Source organism: Xiphophorus hellerii, chromosome 21 (genome assembly GCF_003331165.1).
Source record: "Xiphophorus hellerii strain 12219 chromosome 21, Xiphophorus_hellerii-4.1, whole genome shotgun sequence".
NCBI lineage: Eukaryota > Metazoa > Chordata > Actinopteri > Cyprinodontiformes > Poeciliidae > Xiphophorus > Xiphophorus hellerii.
In genome coordinates, this window is record NC_045692.1 from 1071830 (window position 1) to 1092002 (window position 20173).

The 20173-nt window shown below is 42.4% G+C and overlaps 1 protein-coding gene across 1 annotated transcript; it reads left to right on the plus strand.

Annotated features, from left to right (window-relative positions):
* The first annotated feature begins 15245 nt into the window (after window positions 1–15245).
* On the plus strand, window positions 15246–17931 carry LOC116711446 (general transcription factor II-I repeat domain-containing protein 2B). Its single transcript, XM_032550763.1, has 2 exons — window positions 15246–17287; window positions 17412–17931. Exons 1-2 carry the CDS (start codon window positions 15472–15474, stop codon window positions 17426–17428), a joined length of 1833 nt encoding a protein of 610 aa, XP_032406654.1. The 5' UTR covers window positions 15246–15471; the 3' UTR covers window positions 17429–17931.
* The last annotated feature ends 2242 nt before the right edge of the window (window positions 17932–20173 follow it).

Below are 20173 nucleotides of genomic sequence, written 5' to 3' on the forward strand. Positions count from 1 at the left end.
TAAAACCATATGACTTATATTAGATGAAAGTGTAATTTCTCAGGCAAAATGTGATGCATTTTCCCGTGCTAATTTCAAACCGCTATGCTACTACAGCTAGCTAAACATGGCTGACAGGGTTGGGGTGGGTTGTAACACATCTTTAAAAAGTGTTACAACCATCCCCTTACATACAACTAAGAACATTTTGATTTTAATAATTTTACAGAATGCCTAGGCAGTGGATACAAAAGACTGACAGAGGTGTGCCTGCAGATGTTTTAAAAAAGGCATCTGATGAGGTCACAAAGAAGAGCAAGTCACAGTGTCTAAATCAGTGGTTCTTAACCTTTTTTGAGGTACCGAACCCATCAGTTTCATATGCGCATTCACCGAACCCTTCTTTAGTGATAAATACATTTTTTTTTTTTTTCCAAATTCAAGACATAGGTATATGTTTTTTTGCTGGTGCACAAAATGAGTCGTGCATGAACGTCACCTTGCTCAAAGAACAAAACCATGAACTCACAGCAAGTTACAGTATTACTTCATTCTGGCCCCCAAAAAATATTTCGGCCCCATAAAAGAATTTCAGCCCCCAAAATATTTTTTTACTATTTTACTAATTAAAAATAAATTTGTATTTTTTTCAAAGAATTAAAAATTTTTTAATAACTGAATTTTTTTTATTTTAAATTTTATTTGTTTTTTGTCGTTTTGAATCCACAAAATACTTTTTTGGGGCCAGAATAAAGTATTGCACAAATTACATACCTGCAAATCAGTGTGACTTCTGCTGTTGTTTTTGGGAGACCAGTTCAGAGAGGCGTGGCTTCACCTTGGCAAGTGCATCTTCAGAGCAAAGTCTGTTCATTTTCTTCTTTTTTTGCTCGACATATTTAGTATGGATTAAAATATTAAGAAAGAAACCACGCGATGTACAACTACGACAGCCGCTGATACTGCGCGCACTAAATTCCCCGCAGCCCTGATTGGCCGAGCAATGTAACATGATCCTCTGCAGCAAGTGATGGCCAAGCGGGGCGTGTCATCACGACTTTACACAAGTGTGTCTTTACCTCCGCGGCAGAGGCGCCGCCGAACCCCTGAGACCGACTCATCGAACCCCTGGGGTTCGATCGAACCCAGGTTAAGAACCACTGGTCTAATATAATTATTGCTAGCCCCCAAAATAAGCAGATGCCCCCCAGTCAAACTCGTCTGGAGCCGGGGCTGGTGTTCAAGCACAATGGTTGTGTTAATATAGGGTAAGGGTTAGTGTTAGGGTTAGAGAAAAAATAGATGACACATCTGAGAGTGTATATAGGGCTGGGGCAGCAGCGCCCCTCAACAGAAAACCCCTTCTGGCCTGCTTGTGGTCCTAATTAGAAGGCAAATCTTTTTTATCCTAAATTAATTTTTAATTGTTCACTCCCTGCATTCATCCAGGTGGCCAGGTTCCCACATTTATTCTCTCCCTGTGCTATGTCTCCCTCTCTTTGAGTGGAATACGTTTGGAGCTGCTTGCAACTGTTTGTGGCAATTTCCTGAACAAGAGCAATTCATTCTACATTAGACAAAGAGGATGGTTGGAGGCGAGGAGAGTGGGAAGAATCCTGAAAGCTGACAGAGACACAGGCGTTGTGCTGTAAATGTCAGTAATGCTTTTCAACTTTTGTTATTTTGCACTTGATTCAGCACAGTCACGCTAAATGTTTTCATTCTTTGATTTTTTTCCCCCCCTTTCTGTCGAGTTGAGAAGTCACTCTGCCTCCGTTGGGTTAATGACCATGGAGGTGTGTAAAAGCAGTCAGACATTGCCCATTTATAGAGGCCATTCTTAATCAAAGCTTGGTGATGAGTTGATCTGATTTCTACACTGTTGCTGATGGCTTGGTTATGTCTCAATGCCAGAGATCTGTGTGGCCTTAACTGGCTCTTCTGCAGTCCGTCCAAGTCAGATTTGTTTCTATCTGCACATCCTGCAAAGTTCTCTTCCCCATTTTTTCTAACCACTTCAGGATTAGTGTAAGCTGTGCCAAGCTGTGTAGTGCATTTAAGTGATTTAATTGACAGCAGACTGCATTTGTTGTTGATTGGCGATGATTTATGTCACTACCTTTCTTTAAATCTCGACTGAAAACCCAGGTGTTCAGAGTTGTATTTGAAACGTAATCAATTACGAATTTAATGATGGAACTTGACTTAATGTCAAGTTTTGATTGTTGATTCTATGTTGCATGACTTTGTGTTTTTGTGTTTGTTATGATGTAAAGCACTTTGAAATACCTTGCTGCTGAAATTTGCTATACAAATAAAATTTGATTGATTGATTCTACTATTTAGAATAAACGTCCACATTCCCACTCAAAGGACTCTCTGACACGCTGTCATTCTTTACATCCTGGCTGGATGCTCTACTTTTCTAACAGGCACTTGCACAATCTCTTTATTATTTTTATTTGGATTTTTTTTTTCTTTAAAATTTATTATTTTTGTTTTTGTGAGGTGACCTTGTGCCCTGAAAGCACATTTTACATAAAATATAGAATTATTATTGTAGAAGACTGTGTGCGTCTAATAGGCGCTAATTTCAGATCACTCATCAATTGAATCTTCCTTGGTCAGAAGGAATAGGTCAACTCCACCGGTGCAGCTTAGAAGGTTTATTGATGTTTCCTATGTACATATATGTGGGTGTGAGTGTGTGTGTGTGTGGTTATCTGAAACAGAAAAAACAATAAAGGTACATATTAATAGCCATGCGAGCAAAAACAGCTACACAAAGATACAGGACAAAAATGGCCCGCAGCACCACAGAAATCCACCGGAGGGCACCACAACATCACAAATTAACCATTGGTTAAATGCAACAAACATACAAATGACAAAAACCGTCAGAACACACACAATGAACGGTAATTCCCTCATATACTAATACAATAACAATATATATCTGGCAGAGTATAGCATATAACCTGAGCTATTATAAGTAAACTCCTGCATTGCCGGCAGCCAGAGAAACACGAGGACGCCATCACCTCCTGGGCCAACAACCGACACAAACACAAATGTCGGACATAAAACTGCACACTTACATCATAAAAGCGCACACAGGTTTCATACACGAGAGACCAAAGAAGGATTGATGGTGGATGCCATCCGCGGATGCCACTTCCATACCACCGAGCCACACAGAAGCACAGAAAAAACAACCAGCTCATCTAAGTGAAACGGAACCACAAAATGAACAGATGCATCTTGGGTAACGTAGTGCTAACGTGGCCTATGTGCATCTGGTGGCTTCTCTTAGTGTGGCAATAAATGACAAGGAGCTCAAGCTGGCATCAGTTGTTTTCTTTAATTCTCCATTTGCATTTCACACAATGGGCATCGAGGTAAAGTCAGTCTCTGGCATAAAACAGGCTCCTTGCAAGGAGGAGCCATAATGTTACCTTGTGGGAAATTCCCACCACACTTTCTCACGAACTAAACATTTCTAAAATGCAACAAAAACGATATAATAGCAGAACTAGCGTAACCTGGATTAAACATATTTCAATAATATGCAAAAACCATAAACATATTTTATAAAATGCATAAAAAATATTTCTTTATCACATAGCAGAGATACACTCCTGATCAAAATCTTAAGACCAGTCCAAAAATTGCAAGAATTAGCATTTTGCACCATTGAATCTTAAGAAGGTTCAAAGTAGAGCTTCACAATGTTAAAAGGACAAATCAGTGCAAGAGACAAGAACATTTGAGCAGGGAATTGTCTGAAAACTGCATTTACACTCAAACATGATCTTTTCAGCTGATCAAAAGTTTAAGACCATAGTCTTTAAAAGATAAAAGCTGTGCAAATGTAACGGTGACAAACAATCAAAAGAGATATTGAGATTGAGTCCGCAACATTTTTAATTTAATAATTGTTACAAAGTAACTCCGTTAGCGGTCTCGTTCCTAACAGCCGTTAGAAAAAAAAGCACATTCACCACCGTTCCACAACCGTCGTTTCCTAGCAACGGCGGAGTGATATTGACCCCCCTCCGCAACCACGTCAACCTGCGACACCACTAGTAAATAACACACAACGAAACACAAAACAGTATTAATTTACCTCGACTATTCCATCAAAATGGCCTGTATGCCACACTCTCCCCCTCATTAAAAAAAAAATGTCCTATGACATTTTAAAGACCTTTTACTGGAAGTGATGTAATAAGTAAGGTACTTAACATGACATTCATTACATACATACATTACATATTATTGTAATAGTGTCCACCACTAACACAGGATATTGTCACTTTAGATTACAAATGTCCAGTTACAAATACTTCTAAATATGTTCAGATCATCTCTCTAGTGTAACAGAACCTTAATTTCAGCCACAGTTTTTTTTCTGATACCAGTCTTTTGTCTTGAAAGCACAGTCAATAAACTGTCTTTTGAGAATTCAAGTATAGTCTTTTTCTTTTGAATGTAGTTCTTAAACCTATATACAGTGTGTCTTTAACTCTGTACTTTAACACCTGGAACTACCCAGGGTCGCCAAAGTTCTTTACCGGTTGGGATCATACTCACAGGTAGTTCTTTAATGCCTAATTCCACCATGGTTGGCTCACCCAAAGCATAATAGGTCAGCATCCTCGGACGGCGACGCTCTCTCTTTGGGTAGCTGAATGCAGGTGGTGGAACAGCTGCATCCTCTTCTTCCTCAGAAGCTGTTTCTGCAGATGGCTCAGGGAGATCCTGGTGTAGCTTCATGTCTTGGCCTTCATCTTCTTCTTCTGGTATGTTGTTCATCCAATTAGCCTGAGATTCATTCACTTTCAGTGCGTTGTCTTGGTCAGGCAGGTCTGGTGTAAATGGTTCAGCATCTGGGTTTAAGCTGACAGCTCGGTGACCACTGTGCTGAGCAGGAGGGAACTGGCACACTAGCTCCATTTCCTCATCCCTCTCACTGTCTGAAGATTCTTCTCGTTGACAAAGATGACATGGAGATGTATTCGACTTAGTCTTTTTAGTCCTTTTTGTCATTTTTGAGTCTATTTCTGGGTTGTCGATTGGCAGACTGTCACAAGGGAGCAGGAGGTTCCTATGCAGCACACGTCTTTTGCCACCTCCTTCTGGTACTACTTCATATACTGGGCTGATATCACTTCTTCTCTTCGTGATGATGTGCACTTTATCTTCCCAAAAGGATCTGAGCTTACCAGGACCTCCTCTCTCTGATAAGTTGCGTACAAGCACACGCCCCCCAGGCTGCAGGTCAGCTCCATAAACTCTTTTGTCATATCCTTTTTTTCCTCTGTTCGATTCACGGGTGGCAGTTTTGGTTGCGATCTTGTAGGCTTGCTGCATCCTGCTTTGCCAATCTTTGACATACTCAGCATAGCTTTGCTGTGTTTCATTTGGCTGTATGTTAAACAGGAGATCTATCGGCAGACGTGGGGATCGCCCATAGAGTAGATAATATGGAGCAAAGCCGGTGGTGTCACTGCGGGTGCAGTTATATGCGTGCACCATCTTACATAACGACTTTTTCCAGTCAGACTTTTGCGCACTTGTGAGCGTACGGAGCATAGACAGCAGGGTTCTGTTAAATCGCTCCACTTGTCCGTTACCCTGTGGGTGGTAGCAGGTAGTGTGGGACCCTCGCACGTGACAACACCTCTGCAGTTGAGCCATCAACTGGTTTTCAAATTCCTTCCCCATGTCGTGGTGGATTTTCTCTGGAAAGCCAAAGCGAAGGGCAAAGTCATCAAATAGCTTTTCCACAACTGTTTTTGCGGATTTGTTTTTTGTGGGGTAGGCCTGTGCAAAGCGAGTGTAGTGATCCATTATAACCAGAATATACTCATAGCCTTGCTTACAGGCCTCTAGATGCAGGAAATCAATGGAAACCAGTTCGAATGGACGTGCTGTCACAATTGGCATCAGTGGTGCTCTGGCTGCTCTCTGTGGTCGTTTTGACTTTAGACACTCACACACTTGGGTCACAAAATGTTCTGTGTCCTGCTGCATTCTGACCCAATAAAACCTGTCTCGGATCAGATTCAGACAGTGTTGTATAAAGTACTGAAATCTCAGAGTCAAGTAAAAGTATAAGTACCTCTCCAAAATACGACTTTGGTAAAAGTCGAAGTCACTGACTGAAATGTTACTTGAGTTAAAGTCTTAAAGTATCTGAAACTTCTTGTACTTAAGTATGGAAATTACTGTAAAAATGGATGTACTCAAGTAATGTAATGAAAAGTACAAGTAAAAAGTAAAACAAAGCAAATGCAGTTTGAATGACTTTTTTTATATTTTGGTAAACTTGTCAAATACACTTAAAATAATGTACCCAACCAAGTGCAGGCAAAATTAAACCTGCCAATAGATATACCTGCAGGCATCATTTAGTTAAGAAAATTAGGTGCTTTACCTATAGCACAAGGTTAACTTAACCTGCTTTACAACTGAACCAGCTTCTTAGTATACCCTCCAGGACAGAAGTATGCTAGTATAGTACAGAAAATGCGGCCAACATGAAGAAAAAGAGCTGTTACGATTACTCTACTTCACAAATCAGTGAACCAGTCAATGCTACAGTCAGTAGGTGGTGCACACAACTGGTCATTATGCAAAAGGAAAAAAGAATTGGGAGGGAAATGCAGCTTATTGGCATCTGTAAACCTGGTTTTGAACTTGCATGCTGTCAAGAAAATCCGAGCTCATCCCACTTCCCCATGCTGGAGATTTTAGTTTAACAGTAATAATAAATAAAGTTATCTTTAAAATGAATCACTCAAGTGACATCAAGGCCCAGCAGTAGACTTAGGTGTCAATAAAATAAATCTGGTTGTGTGTGTTGTTTTTGTGTCCAGCAAACTTTGCTTTAATTTTACTTTTTTCTATCTAATCATAAGAAATCATAGTCAGTCAGAAAGAGTCATTAAACAGGAAAAGCAGGTTTCCTGGAAAAAGAGGAAGTAAGTTCCAGCCTGCAGATTTATAAAAATAGCTGAGACTATTTCTTATTTTAAAGCATGAAAGTTTTAAAGAATTAAATCTAAACATTTTGATAATTTGATAAGATTCAAAGTAAAATACTTATATTAATATTGGTTTACTTGTAATAATATTTACACGAACATTTGTGGGAACACTTACAAGAAAAACAAGTAACTGTAATTTTAGTATTAAATAATTAGAATCATGGATTATTCTTGGTTTCTTTTCAGAAAAACATCTGTAATAACTCACATTAAGATCATAATAAGGATAATTAATAAGTTATGGTTATAAAATCATAAATGAATGATAAATCAGAGAAGCTGAAGAAAATAAATGTGATATAAGTTATGGTTATAAAATTATAAATGAATGCTAAATCAGAGAAGCTAAAGAAAATAAATGTGATATAAATGTGATTTTGACATTAAACTTGAAATGGTGTAAAAAGGTGTAACTGCAATTAAACATCACTGATATGTTGGAGGTAGATAGTAGGTGAAAGGTGAACGGTTAAGGGAAAAAGGGGAACTAACAGGAGAGCAGAGATGATCAACGCCTTATTTAGGTAAAAGGTTGTGCAGGCAATGGACATAGGAGGTTGAGCAACCCCGAGACATTAGCACAGACATCAGGACATAATGTCTGAAGGACAGTGATGGATGTGAGGTCATCTGTCTAAGCAGACAGCCAATGAAAACGCACCAAAAGGGTGGATAAACCCTATATAAGGTGGGTGCAAAAGAGGAACCTTTCGTTGGATCCTCCGGGCAGCTTCGAGCCAAGAGATGGACAAAGAACTCTGCAGCTGAAGAAGAGCCGGGGCCACAGAGCCGAAGACTGACCTTCTCATGGAGACCAACCCGTCAGGCCCACAACCTGTGGCTTCACATCGCACTTCTCTCATCGGCTGGGTTCAGACCCCAAAGACAAAGATGAAGACAAAGGCAAAGACAAAGAAGAAGAACTGGTGCCTTTTTTCCTGCCAGCACCACATCCTGTGTGACCTCACCATCCATGCGGAGAGGAGGCTCATCAGACCTGCGGAGATCCCTGCCTTCATCGATCGGCGTCTTCCTCCTGCTGCAGCACCTTCTTCATCTTCAATCATCACAGAGATTCCTGCCTTCGCCGATCAACATCTTCCTCCTGCTGCAGCACCTTCTTCATCATCAAGCCAGGTCTGGGGTTCGAAACGTCAAACTCCGTCCGTCTCTCTCAAAGGTTCTCTTTTTTAGTTCTCAGTCAGCAGTAGGGAAAGATAGACTAGATGATTGATTTTACTTATTTGATTATTTCTGCTACTGAATTAAGCTGTACTGACCCTTGCAAAAATGCCTTACTAATAAAATATTTAGCATAAAGAAAATCTAAAAGATGTTGTGGACATTCAGTTAATGAGTCACCTTAAAGTTCTTTGATGGTTGTAAAATAGCTGTGATGTTTGATTCTGGAGAGGAAGAAGTTTAAAATGTTTTTAGGTTGCTGGTAGCCCAAATTTAAAACGTCATCCTTGGGACTCGCCCGAGTCACTAAAACCTACCTGGTTCAATAACAAATGCAAGTTGTAAAATAGAGAACGAGCGACCGTTAACAGGTGTGCTCTGTGAAACTAGTTGGCTGTAGGCTGCTCAGTCTGGCTAATTCACAGGGGGAAGAAGGGTGGGACACCTGGATGTAGGCCGTCAGAAAACCAGGCGAATCGTTTCTCGAAACCAGCTTAAACAGAGTTTACTTCAGTCCTGGACAGGGTAAATCCCGGCAGATTTGGGAAACTCAATTAACCCGTTAGAAGGAGAGCTGGTAGCACATCTCCCCTCTCAGAAGAGGAAGTAGAGAGTGAGACAGTAGAGACAGAAAGGAGGGGGGGGGTGTTGCGCAACAACAAGTGGCGCCCAACGTGGGGCCCAGTCTAACGGAGTAGGAGGGCCCTATGCCAAGTCAGTAAAAACAGAGGTGAGGATCTGAATAGCTCACTTGGTTTGTTAACTCTTAGGGAATAGAGTTAATGGTGACTGATAAGGCCGTCAGTCACAACCCTTGCAGTAACTGTATGGCATACAGGTGAGGGAAAGCTTCTACTGAGGATAAATGACCGGATCCAGACAGTGAAGCTAGTAGCCAACATAGTCTAGACCCATCCCTGCTTGAAGGCTAAAGAGAGGCTTTGGGGGATAGACAACTCGAACCGACAGAGAGACGGAGTGATGGATGATCACTTCGAGGAGGAAAATCTGGGGAAGAAACCGGAGGAAGCCGGCCGTCCAGATCGTTTGGAAAAGGAGGAGACCTCAACAGAACTGCATCAGTTTCTACACAGCTACTGTCACTCAGACCTGAAGCAAGGGGGGAAGTTGGTTCCAAGAATGAGGAACTGAAACATCAACCCCTGACAAAGAAAAAGTTGGCTCAGTCTTGCTGGAGTGGTTTGTGATGTAATGCTGACAAGAAAAGAAAAGACCAGCCAGCAAGCATGCACAAGAAACAGAGAAAAGTATCATCAGCTGACGATGGATGAGGAAGCACACCGCGTCCTCCACTGCAGCCATCGAGAAGACATCCGGCAACAGAGGAACAAACACCAGCAGCTGACATCATCACACAGACGCTGACATGGTTAAAGACATCCTGCTGGACCCGGAGCTTGAAATTGGACCAGCACAACCCACCAGTAAGAAACGACCGCAAGCGACATCTGAGAAGCCAGGACAACTGGAATGGACAAGCTACACCGATGGATCCAGAAAGGGGTCCGACCAGTCGGCATACTGGGGATTTATTCTGAAGCAAGACGGCAAAGAGAGATGCCGTCAGAAAGGAAAAGCTCCCGGTAGTGCTCAAGCCGGAGAAGTAACGGCAGTACTGGAAGGATTGCTGGAGCTGGTGAAAAGGAAAATCAAGAGTGCCAGGTTAGTAACTGACAGTTACTACTGTGCTCAGGCCCTTAGAGAGGACTTGGCCATTTGGGAAGAAAATGGTTTCGAGACTGCAAAGGGCAAGCCCGTGGCACACAAAGATTTGTGGAAGAAGAAAGCAGAACTGAGGCTCCGCCCGAAACTCGAGGTGCAGCGACAAGGCGCACACCTGAGAAGAAGCCCTATGGAGGGGCAAAGATGACGACCTTTCGTGCCACTAAGAAAGGTTGTCTCTGCCGGTGTCGAGGTGGGACAGAACACCTAAGGACAGGTGGTCCTAGAGTAGCACGGGGACCAGGTAGTACGGTGCGTGCATAAGGCCCTCGAATATGCAGGCGTGCTACACCCCCGTGAAGAACTGAGCAAGCAGGACTGCTGGATGTCCCTTCAGCCCATCTGATGCAGCTGTGTGACTTTGAGGTATGTGGTCGATACGCAGGGCACCCAGGGCAGCGGATGGAAGGTTTGTTCATCAAGAGCACAGTCCCATGGGGTTCAGTCTGCATGGATGTAGCAGAGCCAATGGGGACAACAGGAAAGAGAGACACAGTGACAACTGCTAGAAGAGCAGGTCTTCCCCTGCAGAGGAACTCCGTTCACGTCACAGAAAGCAGGGAGGCGAAGACACTTCTCCTTTTTGCTCAGAGAAGAAAAAGGGAAGTTGCAGCTCAAAGTGTCACTGAAAACAGGGCAGAGAGTTTGGATTAAAGCTCAAGATCGGCCTGCAACTACGGTGATCAAGCTGAGATTCAACGCCCGAGATTTTGTAAAGCAAGTACTGAACTTCAACACAGTACTACTGATGAAGAAAGGGGTCCATGAGGAAGCAGTGCTCAAGCCAGTTCTTAGCTACAGCGAACCAGAACATTACGAGAAGATGGCCAGAGAATCAAGCACCATGCCATCCTACAGTAGACTGGCCACTATTACAGGAAGGTTGCCGTTCAAAGAACAACTTCAAGGCTTTGGACTGGGAGGGCCGTGAAGAAATTGGACTATGCTAAAGAAGAACTCCTGTCACAACCTGATGGATTAAAATGGAAAAGGATCATGATTACAGATAAAGCGTCATGATGCTTATGCTTTTTACTTTGCTCTGCTGAACAGCCAGAAATTTTTTTTTTTTGAGGCCTTCTGTCTCAGCCCATCTTCCCTTCCCTAAAGAACCATCCCACATCCTGAAGAACCGACAGTTCATCCAGCGAAAGTTCCTGTACAAGAATCAGAACGATCCAAGTTTTCTTCGACATTCATCACCTCATGGGGGAAATCAAAACTCCAAGGAGGGGGTGTCAAGAGAAGTGGAGTTTTGATGACTACACTGAGCCCTCTGTGACAACTGAGGATGAAGAATCTGCATCTTCACATCCCAGACGAACATCTTCTCTTTCCAGGGGATGAGGACGGCGAACTGCAGGGGGGTGATGGACTCCCAGCATGTGAAAGGTCTGACCTCGTGGAGGGGGTGTCAAGAAAATCCGAGCTCATCCCACTTCCCCATGCTGGAGATTTTAGTTTAACAGTAATAATAAATAAAGTTATCTTTAAAATGAATCACTCAAGTGACATCAGGGCCCAACAGTAGACTTAAGTGTCAATAAAGTTAGTTTAACAGTAATAATAAATAAAGTTATCTTTAAAATGAATCACTCAAGTGACATCAAGGCCCAGCAGTAGACTTAGGTGTCAATAAAATAAATCTGGTTGTGTGTGTTGTTTTTGTGTCCAGCAAACTTTGCTTTAATTTTACTTTTTTCTATCTAATCATAAGAAATCATAGTCAGTCAGAAAGAGTCATTAAACAGGAAAAGCAGGTTTCCTGGAAAAAGAGGAAGTAAGTTCCAGCCTGCAGATTTATAAAAATAGCTGAGACTATTTCTTATTTTAAAGCATGAAAGTTTTAAAGAATTAAATCTAAACATTTTGATAATTTGATAAGATTCAAAGTAAAATACTTATATTAATATTGGTTTACTTGTAATAATATTTACACGAACATTTGTGGGAACACTTACAAGAAAAACAAGTAACTGTAATTTTAGTATTAAATAATTAGAATCATGGATTATTCTTGGTTTCTTTTCAGAAAAACATCTGTAATAACTCACATTAAGATCATAATAAGGATAATTAATAAGTTATGGTTATAAAATCATAAATGAATGATAAATCAGAGAAGCTGAAGAAAATAAATGTGATATAAGTTATGGTTATAAAATTATAAATGAATGCTAAATCAGAGAAGCTAAAGAAAATAAATGTGATATAAATGTGATTTTGACATTAAACTTGAAATGGTGTAAAAAGGTGTAACTGCAATTAAACATCACTGATATGTTGGAGGTAGATAGTAGGTGAAAGGTGAACGGTTAAGGGAAAAAGGGGAACTAACAGGAGAGCAGAGATGATCAACGCCTTATTTAGGTAAAAGGTTGTGCAGGCAATGGACATAGGAGGTTGAGCAACCCCGAGACATTAGCACAGACATCAGGACATAATGTCTGAAGGACAGTGATGGATGTGAGGTCATCTGTCTAAGCAGACAGCCAATGAAAACGCACCAAAAGGGTGGATAAACCCTATATAAGGTGGGTGCAAAAGAGGAACCTTTCGTTGGATCCTCCGGGCAGCTTCGAGCCAAGAGATGGACAAAGAACTCTGCAGCTGAAGAAGAGCCGGGGCCACAGAGCCGAAGACTGACCTTCTCATGGAGACCAACCCGTCAGGCCCACAACCTGTGGCTTCACATCGCACTTCTCTCATCGGCTGGGTTCAGACCCCAAAGACAAAGATGAAGACAAAGGCAAAGACAAAGAAGAAGAACTGGTGCCTTTTTTCCTGCCAGCACCACATCCTGTGTGACCTCACCATCCATGCGGAGAGGAGGCTCATCAGACCTGCGGAGATCCCTGCCTTCATCGATCGGCGTCTTCCTCCTGCTGCAGCACCTTCTTCATCTTCAATCATCACAGAGATTCCTGCCTTCGCCGATCAACATCTTCCTCCTGCTGCAGCACCTTCTTCATCATCAAGCCAGGTCTGGGGTTCGAAACGTCAAACTCCGTCCGTCTCTCTCAAAGGTTCTCTTTTTTAGTTCTCAGTCAGCAGTAGGGAAAGATAGACTAGATGATTGATTTTACTTATTTGATTATTTCTGCTACTGAATTAAGCTGTACTGACCCTTGCAAAAATGCCTTACTAATAAAATATTTAGCATAAAGAAAATCTAAAAGATGTTGTGGACATTCAGTTAATGAGTCACCTTAAAGTTCTTTGATGGTTGTAAAATAGCTGTGATGTTTGATTCTGGAGAGGAAGAAGTTTAAAATGTTTTTAGGTTGCTGGTAGCCCAAATTTAAAACGTCATCCTTGGGACTCGCCCGAGTCACTAAAACCTACCTGGTTCAATAACAAATGCAAGTTGTAAAATAGAGAACGAGCGACCGTTAACAGGTGTGCTCTGTGAAACTAGTTGGCTGTAGGCTGCTCAGTCTGGCTAATTCACAGGGGGAAGAAGGGTGGGACACCTGGATGTAGGCCGTCAGAAAACCAGGCGAATCGTTTCTCGAAACCAGCTTAAACAGAGTTTACTTCAGTCCTGGACAGGGTAAATCCCGGCAGATTTGGGAAACTCAATTAACCCGTTAGAAGGAGAGCTGGTAGCACATCTCCCCTCTCAGAAGAGGAAGTAGAGAGTGAGACAGTAGAGACAGAAAGGAGGGGGGGGGTGTTGCGCAACAACAATGCCTTTCCTATATTTGTTAAATTTAGTCTAAATTGCTATCGCTATGGCTTCTGTCCCCCTTGAACAGAGGAGTCTAGGTAGCCTGCTACAGTCAACATTAGGCCTAAGCTAAATACACCACCTGTGGAACTGAAACAATGCCAAACAAAGTTCATTTATGGTCAACGTTTCACAATACAGTAGTGTCTAGTGACCAATCTATAGTTACTGAAACAGGAGGATTATAACCATTTCATAAGAAGTTACCTCGATGTGTTTCTTCAAGTTGGACGGGGAGTTTTTGTAAGATAGAATTTCCACATCTTCGGGCAGGAATAACATAAACTGCATGCGGTATGACGAATCTATAACACCCACGAAAGAGTATATTGTGTTTAAATAAGGCCATGGGCTCTCATCACCAGCTGGTGGTTCCCCTGGAGCCGTGTCCGACGTAGTTGCAGTCGTTGTGGTCTCCGTCTCCTCCTCCATGTGGCTGCGGCTGATTGCAAGACTTGCTTTGTGTTTAATGGGAGAAGCGAAACAGGTGTATCCTATTGGTGGTGATGAACAAGCCCAGGCAAGTAGGCTACCGACTTTGTTCGGTAGCCTACTTGCTACTTGCTAATCAGTAGGTGGGGTCAAAACACTTGCGTTTCTCTCTCGCGCTTTTTTGTAACGAGTAACTAAACCACACATTGAAAATGTATCGGAGTAAAAGTATGCAATTAAGTTCGGAAATATAGTGAAGTAAAAGTGAAAGTCATCAAAAATTTTCATACTCGAGGAAAGTATGAAGTACTCCAAAATATACTTAAGTAAAGTAGTGAAGTATTTTTACTTCGTTACTATACAACACTGGATTCAGAGTCCTTTCGACCCCCAGATGACCCATCTTTGTGTAATTCTTGAAACACTAACGGATGATGTTCTTTTGGCAAAACTAGCTGAGACGTATGTCCTGCTTTTCTGTATAAGATCCCATCATCGCTGATATACAGTTTTTGCCACTGCCTCAAGAGCACTCTAACATCTGCAGGCTCGGTTTTCACCACTCCTCTGGGAGGGAATTGATCTTGGCTTTTATAATGCATGACTCGCTTGATGAGAGGGTCTTTTTTTTTACTTTCTTTGATCTGTTCTGGTGTTAGTGGGGCAGGCAATGAAGGTGAAGAGGCATCCCTTCTAAGTCCAGTGTATTGATGTGAGCTGTGGTTATCCAGACAGATGGGGCATCTTGAAGCACAGTCACTCCCTGAATTGAAGCACTAATCACATCCTGAGTCACTTCTTCTGTACATTGCTGCAATAAGTCATTTATGTCCAGTGGCATGCGAGAGAGGCCATCTGCGTCTGTATTGTGTTTGCCTGGTCGATATTTAATGGTGAAATTGAAATCTGCAAGTTGGGCAACCCACCTGTGACCTGTGGCATTCAACTTGGCTGTGGTGAGAATGTAGGTCAGGGGGTTATTATCTGTATATACAGTGAAATGAGGTGCATGGTACAAATAATCTCTAAACCTTTCACATATTGCCCACTTGAGTGCTAGAAATTCCAATTTTCCTGAATGCATGTGATAATTTTTCTCAGGTGGGGTCAGTGTTCTAGATCACATGTGTCAAACTCAAGGCCCGCAGGCCAGATGTGGCCCGCCACGTCATTTTATGTGGCCCGCGAGAGTGTCCGTGTTGAGTATCTAAAAATAAATACAGAAAAATAAATTAAGAGCGTGCTTTGACCAAAAACTACATTTCCCACAATGCCTTTCTACCTCGGTAGCCGCGGCAGTGTTTCCACATCCATGCCAACAAGTGGAATTGAGATATCAATAATGATCCCAAAATGTCCAGAAAGAGAAAAGTTGATGCAGACGGAAGACTGTTTCAAGAAAGATGGAAAGGCGAATACTTGTTTGTGCTTCAAGGAGAAAGACCAGTATGTCTTTTGTGTTACGAGGCGGTGTCGGTTGTCAAAGAGTACAATCTGCGTCGACATTTTGACACCAAACACGGAGCTAAGTATGCTAAAGCTAGCCTTCAAGAAAAGCAACAAATTGCCCAAGAATTAAAAGGCAAACTGCGGTTGCAGCAGAGTTTGTTCACAAAATCCACAGCCAAAAACGAGGCTGCAGTGAAAGCTAGCTTCATTGTGGCTGAAGAAATCGCCCACGCTTCCAAGTCTTTTTCAGAGGGAGCGTTTTTGAAGCAGTGCATGCTGAAGGTCTGTGAGCAGGTGTGTCCCGACCAGTTACAGACTTTTAGAAATGTCAGTTTATCAAGAAACACCATCGCGAACCGAGTGAAGGAACTAGCAGAAAATCTTACAACACAGCTGACCGAGGAGACACGCAGCTACACAGCTTTTTCATTAGCTGTTGATGAAAGTACAGATAACACAGACACAGCGCAGTTATCAATTTTTATTAGAGGCGTAAAGTCGGACCTCTCTATCACTGAGGAGCTGTTGGATGTGGCTGCAATGCATGGGACCACGACGGGACAGGACATTTTTGATGCGGTGGAGAAGTCCGTAAGTAAAAATGCATTGCAGTGGGAAAACTTGGTGGGATTAACTACAGACGGTGCACCGGCAATGTGTGGAGGAAAAGTGGGCTTGGTTGGACTAATGAAGAGGAAAATGCAAGAAATGAACTGTCACACGCCTCTGATAACATATCATTGCATTATCCATCAAGAAGCTTTGTGTGGGAAGGTGCTGGGGATGGAGGACATTGTGACCACAGTCATGAAAACAGTGAACTTCATTCGGGCGCGGGGCCTGAACCACCGTCAGTTCCAGCAGTTTTTGCTGGAGATGGGCTCGGAACACGGGGATGTGCCGTACCATACAGAAGTGCGGTGGCTGAGTAGGAGCAAAGTCCTCAAGCGATTTTTTGAGCTCAGGGAAGACATTGCTATTTTTATGCAGAGTAAAGGAAAACTCATGTCTGAACTATCAGATCCAAAGTGGCTGTGTGACTTTGCTGTGCTGTGTGACATAACCGACCATCTCGCCCAGCTGAATCAGAAGCTGCAGGGACGCAAACAAGTCATCACGCAGATGTCCGACACGATCACGGCTTTCCAGCGTAAATTGGACTTATGGATGTGGCAAGTGAAACAGGACAATCTTGTCCACTTTCCTGTTTGTCAGAGCATGTCAACCTCGTTTCCCGAGACTTTTTCATGTGCTCAGTTAGCTACCAAACTGAGCTGGTTAAAGACTGAGTTTGATCGGCGCTTCTCTGACTTCAGAGCACAACAGTCAGGCTTTAACATCTTTGCCAATCCTTTCACCACCGATGTCTGCACTGCACCCCAACACCTTCAGATGGAGCTAATTGAGCTTCAAAGCGACAGTGGCCTGAGAGCAAAGTTCCAGGATGCTGCAATCCAGGACTTTTACCGTCTGATGCCCCCTGGTTTGATGCCACAGCTTCGACTTCATGATGCCCGTGTTCTGTCCATGTTTGGAAGCACCTATTTGTGCGAACAGTTTTTTTCCATAATGAATCTGAACAAAAACAAGCACAGATCACGCCTCACGGATGACAACCTCCATGCTGTTCTACGCATTGCCTCAGCACAGGACCTAAAGCCAGACATTGACACACTGGCAACGGAAAAACGGTGTCAGACATCTGGTCAGAAAAACACAGGTTAGCATTTTCTTTTTGAAAACTAAAATATAAGAAAATGTAATTCAACCAAGAAGAAGAACAGTTCAACTGTGTGCAATTTAATGATTGTGTTTGCATTTTGTTTTGTGTTTATCATTTTCAGAACATGATCAACGATAGTAGAGAGAGAATCCACTTGGTGTGTTCAAGGACAGGCAGCATCTCCTCATCAAAGACTAACCAAAAAACTTGAGTAATATAGTTGTGAACTGAATCAACCTTTATTTTGGTATTTTTAGTTGATTATATATTATTTATGTATAGCTGCTGTTGTAATTATTTAGTGTTTGCAGGTCTTATGTGTGTATGCAGGCAAATTGTTGTCATCAAACCATCAGTTGGATGCAAGGCTGTGTGTAGCCTTTTTTTGTAAAATGCTACATGTGTCATACATGTTCTTTGCAGCTCAGTTTTAGGATGTCTTCAAAGCTATTTGACTACTTGTTATTTTTCTTTATTCACTTGGACAGTTTGATCCTTCATTAATGGAGTTATGTGGGTTTTCATAAGCTGACAAAATTTAAAAGGATTTATGTTAGAGCAACAAGCAAACATATGTTTTCTATGCAACTGTAATTGTCACTTGAATAAGTTATAATAAATAATGAGTTATTTAACATTAAGGAGTAGTTACATTTAGTTACATTTATAAGTTACATCTGGCCCTTTAAGGACAGCCATTATGCTGATGTGGCCCTCGGTGAAAATGAGTTTGACACCCCTGTTCTAGATCCATACCCGATGACAACCATTTTGTTATTCTGTCTCTGATACAGAACTGCTCCCAACCCTTCCTGGGAAGCATCAACATGCAGAATAAATGGTTGGGTGAGATCTGGATACCCAAGGATGGGAGGCTCAGTGAGTTTGTCAATAAGTGTGTTTATTGTCTCTTGATGGTTCTGTGTCCAGTGAATGGGAGTGTTTGATGGGAGGTTACCTTTATTTCTTGCAGTGTTGATGTTCCGTCTGTCTTTTTGCTTTCCTGATGGTGGATTTTCAGGTTGATTTTCCGGTGGACTAGCCAGAAGCTGGTAGAGGGGCTTAGCTATTCTGGAGAAGTTGGGTATATATGTTCGATAATAGGAGAGAAATCCCAGCATTTTTCTCAGATCTCCTACAGTTGTGGGGGTTCTCTCCTTCAAAGCTTGAACTGGTGCCACTTCTGCTGGATCCATCGTGTAGCCCTCACCAGAGACAAGACGTCCCAGAAATCTCACTCTTCTTTTGAACACCTCACACTTCTTTGGGCTCAGCTTCACTCCATGCTTCTGGTATCTTTGCAACACAGTTCTCATGTGGTTGAGATGATCCTCAAAACTTGGGCTGTGAACTAAATTGTCATCCAGATAGGGCTGGCATATCACATCTCTTAAACCAATCAGACATTCCTCCATGCTTCTTTGGAACTCTGCTGGGGCAGCACTCAAACCGAAGGGGATTCTGATCCACTGGTACAAACCCCATGGTGTTATGAAAGCAGTTAAGGGCTGACTTTTTTCATCCAGAAACCCTTGATGGTATGCCTTCCCCTGATCTAATACAGAGAACCAGGAGCTGCCAGTTAGAGAATCAAGCATGTCTTGGATTCGAGGAATAGGGTGGCGGTCAGGGACAGATTTTTTGTTTAATTCCCGGTAGTCACAGCACAACCTCAGACCCCCATCTTTCTTTCTCACACATACCACTGGTGATGCATATGGAGAACGTGACTGAGTTATCCAGCCTCTATTCAGTAGATCTTGAAGGTATTCTTTAACTTCCTGATGTAATGGCTTGGGAACTGACATATATGTTTTCTTCACTGGAGTGGTGTCATGCAGAGTGATTTGAAGTTTCAAAGAGGGAATTAAGCCTATGTCATCTTCATCATAGGCGAATGCATGACACTCTTCTCTCAGTATCTGTCTCACAGTCTGTCTTTGGCTTTCCGTTAAGTGGCTGAGGTCAACTGGAGGATCCCACTGTGTTGGCTTCTGTTTTTCTGCTTTGCTGTTGATAATCAGGGACTGAGCTGCAGCTGGCTTTGTTCTGGGTGAAGGGTCATCTTGTTGTTCACCAACAGTGATGTTCAACTGTTGTGCATTTACAGTATAAGCTGTCTTTACTGCTTCTAGGTGCCCCAGGACTGCACGCTGATGTAGAGTAACATTATACTTATTGGTGTTGGAAATTGGGATTGATACGAATCCTGGGCTTTCTGTAGGAACTGTCATGAGACCCTCCTGAACACTGACACCTTCTGGCAGCACCGAGTCCTCCGACGGAACAAAAAGAAGGTCCTCTCCTCTGAACTGAGTTCCAGTATTAACTTTAACATGGATGATGGTGATTTGTTCAGCTGCTAATTTGATTCGACTTCTCCCTGTGTGCACAAGGGAGAAGTCAGATCTGATGTCTGAATTAGTTTGACAATTGTCTGTGCAGTTTGGACAGTGACAGCAAAGGCTCCACACACATTTTGGATGACTTCAGGTTTCCTGTGTTTAAGTGTGTTGTCTCCTAGCACTTCCTCTATGACATTGTAGCCAATTATTGGTTGTTGTGCCACACTGGAGTCACTTGACACAAGTACTGGTACCAACAGGGGTTCTGCTGAGAGTGAATCTTTGCCCAGTCTAAATTCCACTTCCACCCAGCCCAGAAAAGGAATTTGTGTCTGATTTGCTGCAAGCCCAATAAGTGTATCCACCTCCAGTAGTTCATTCAGAGGTCTAACTCGCTGGTGTGGTAAGTGTAATTGTCTCCATTCTTCATTAATGAGACATGCCTGGGCACCAGTGTCCCATAATGCTTCTACTAGAGTGGCATCCATCCAACAATGAACAATGGATCTCTTACCTATGAGGTTCAGAAGTTTCTGTC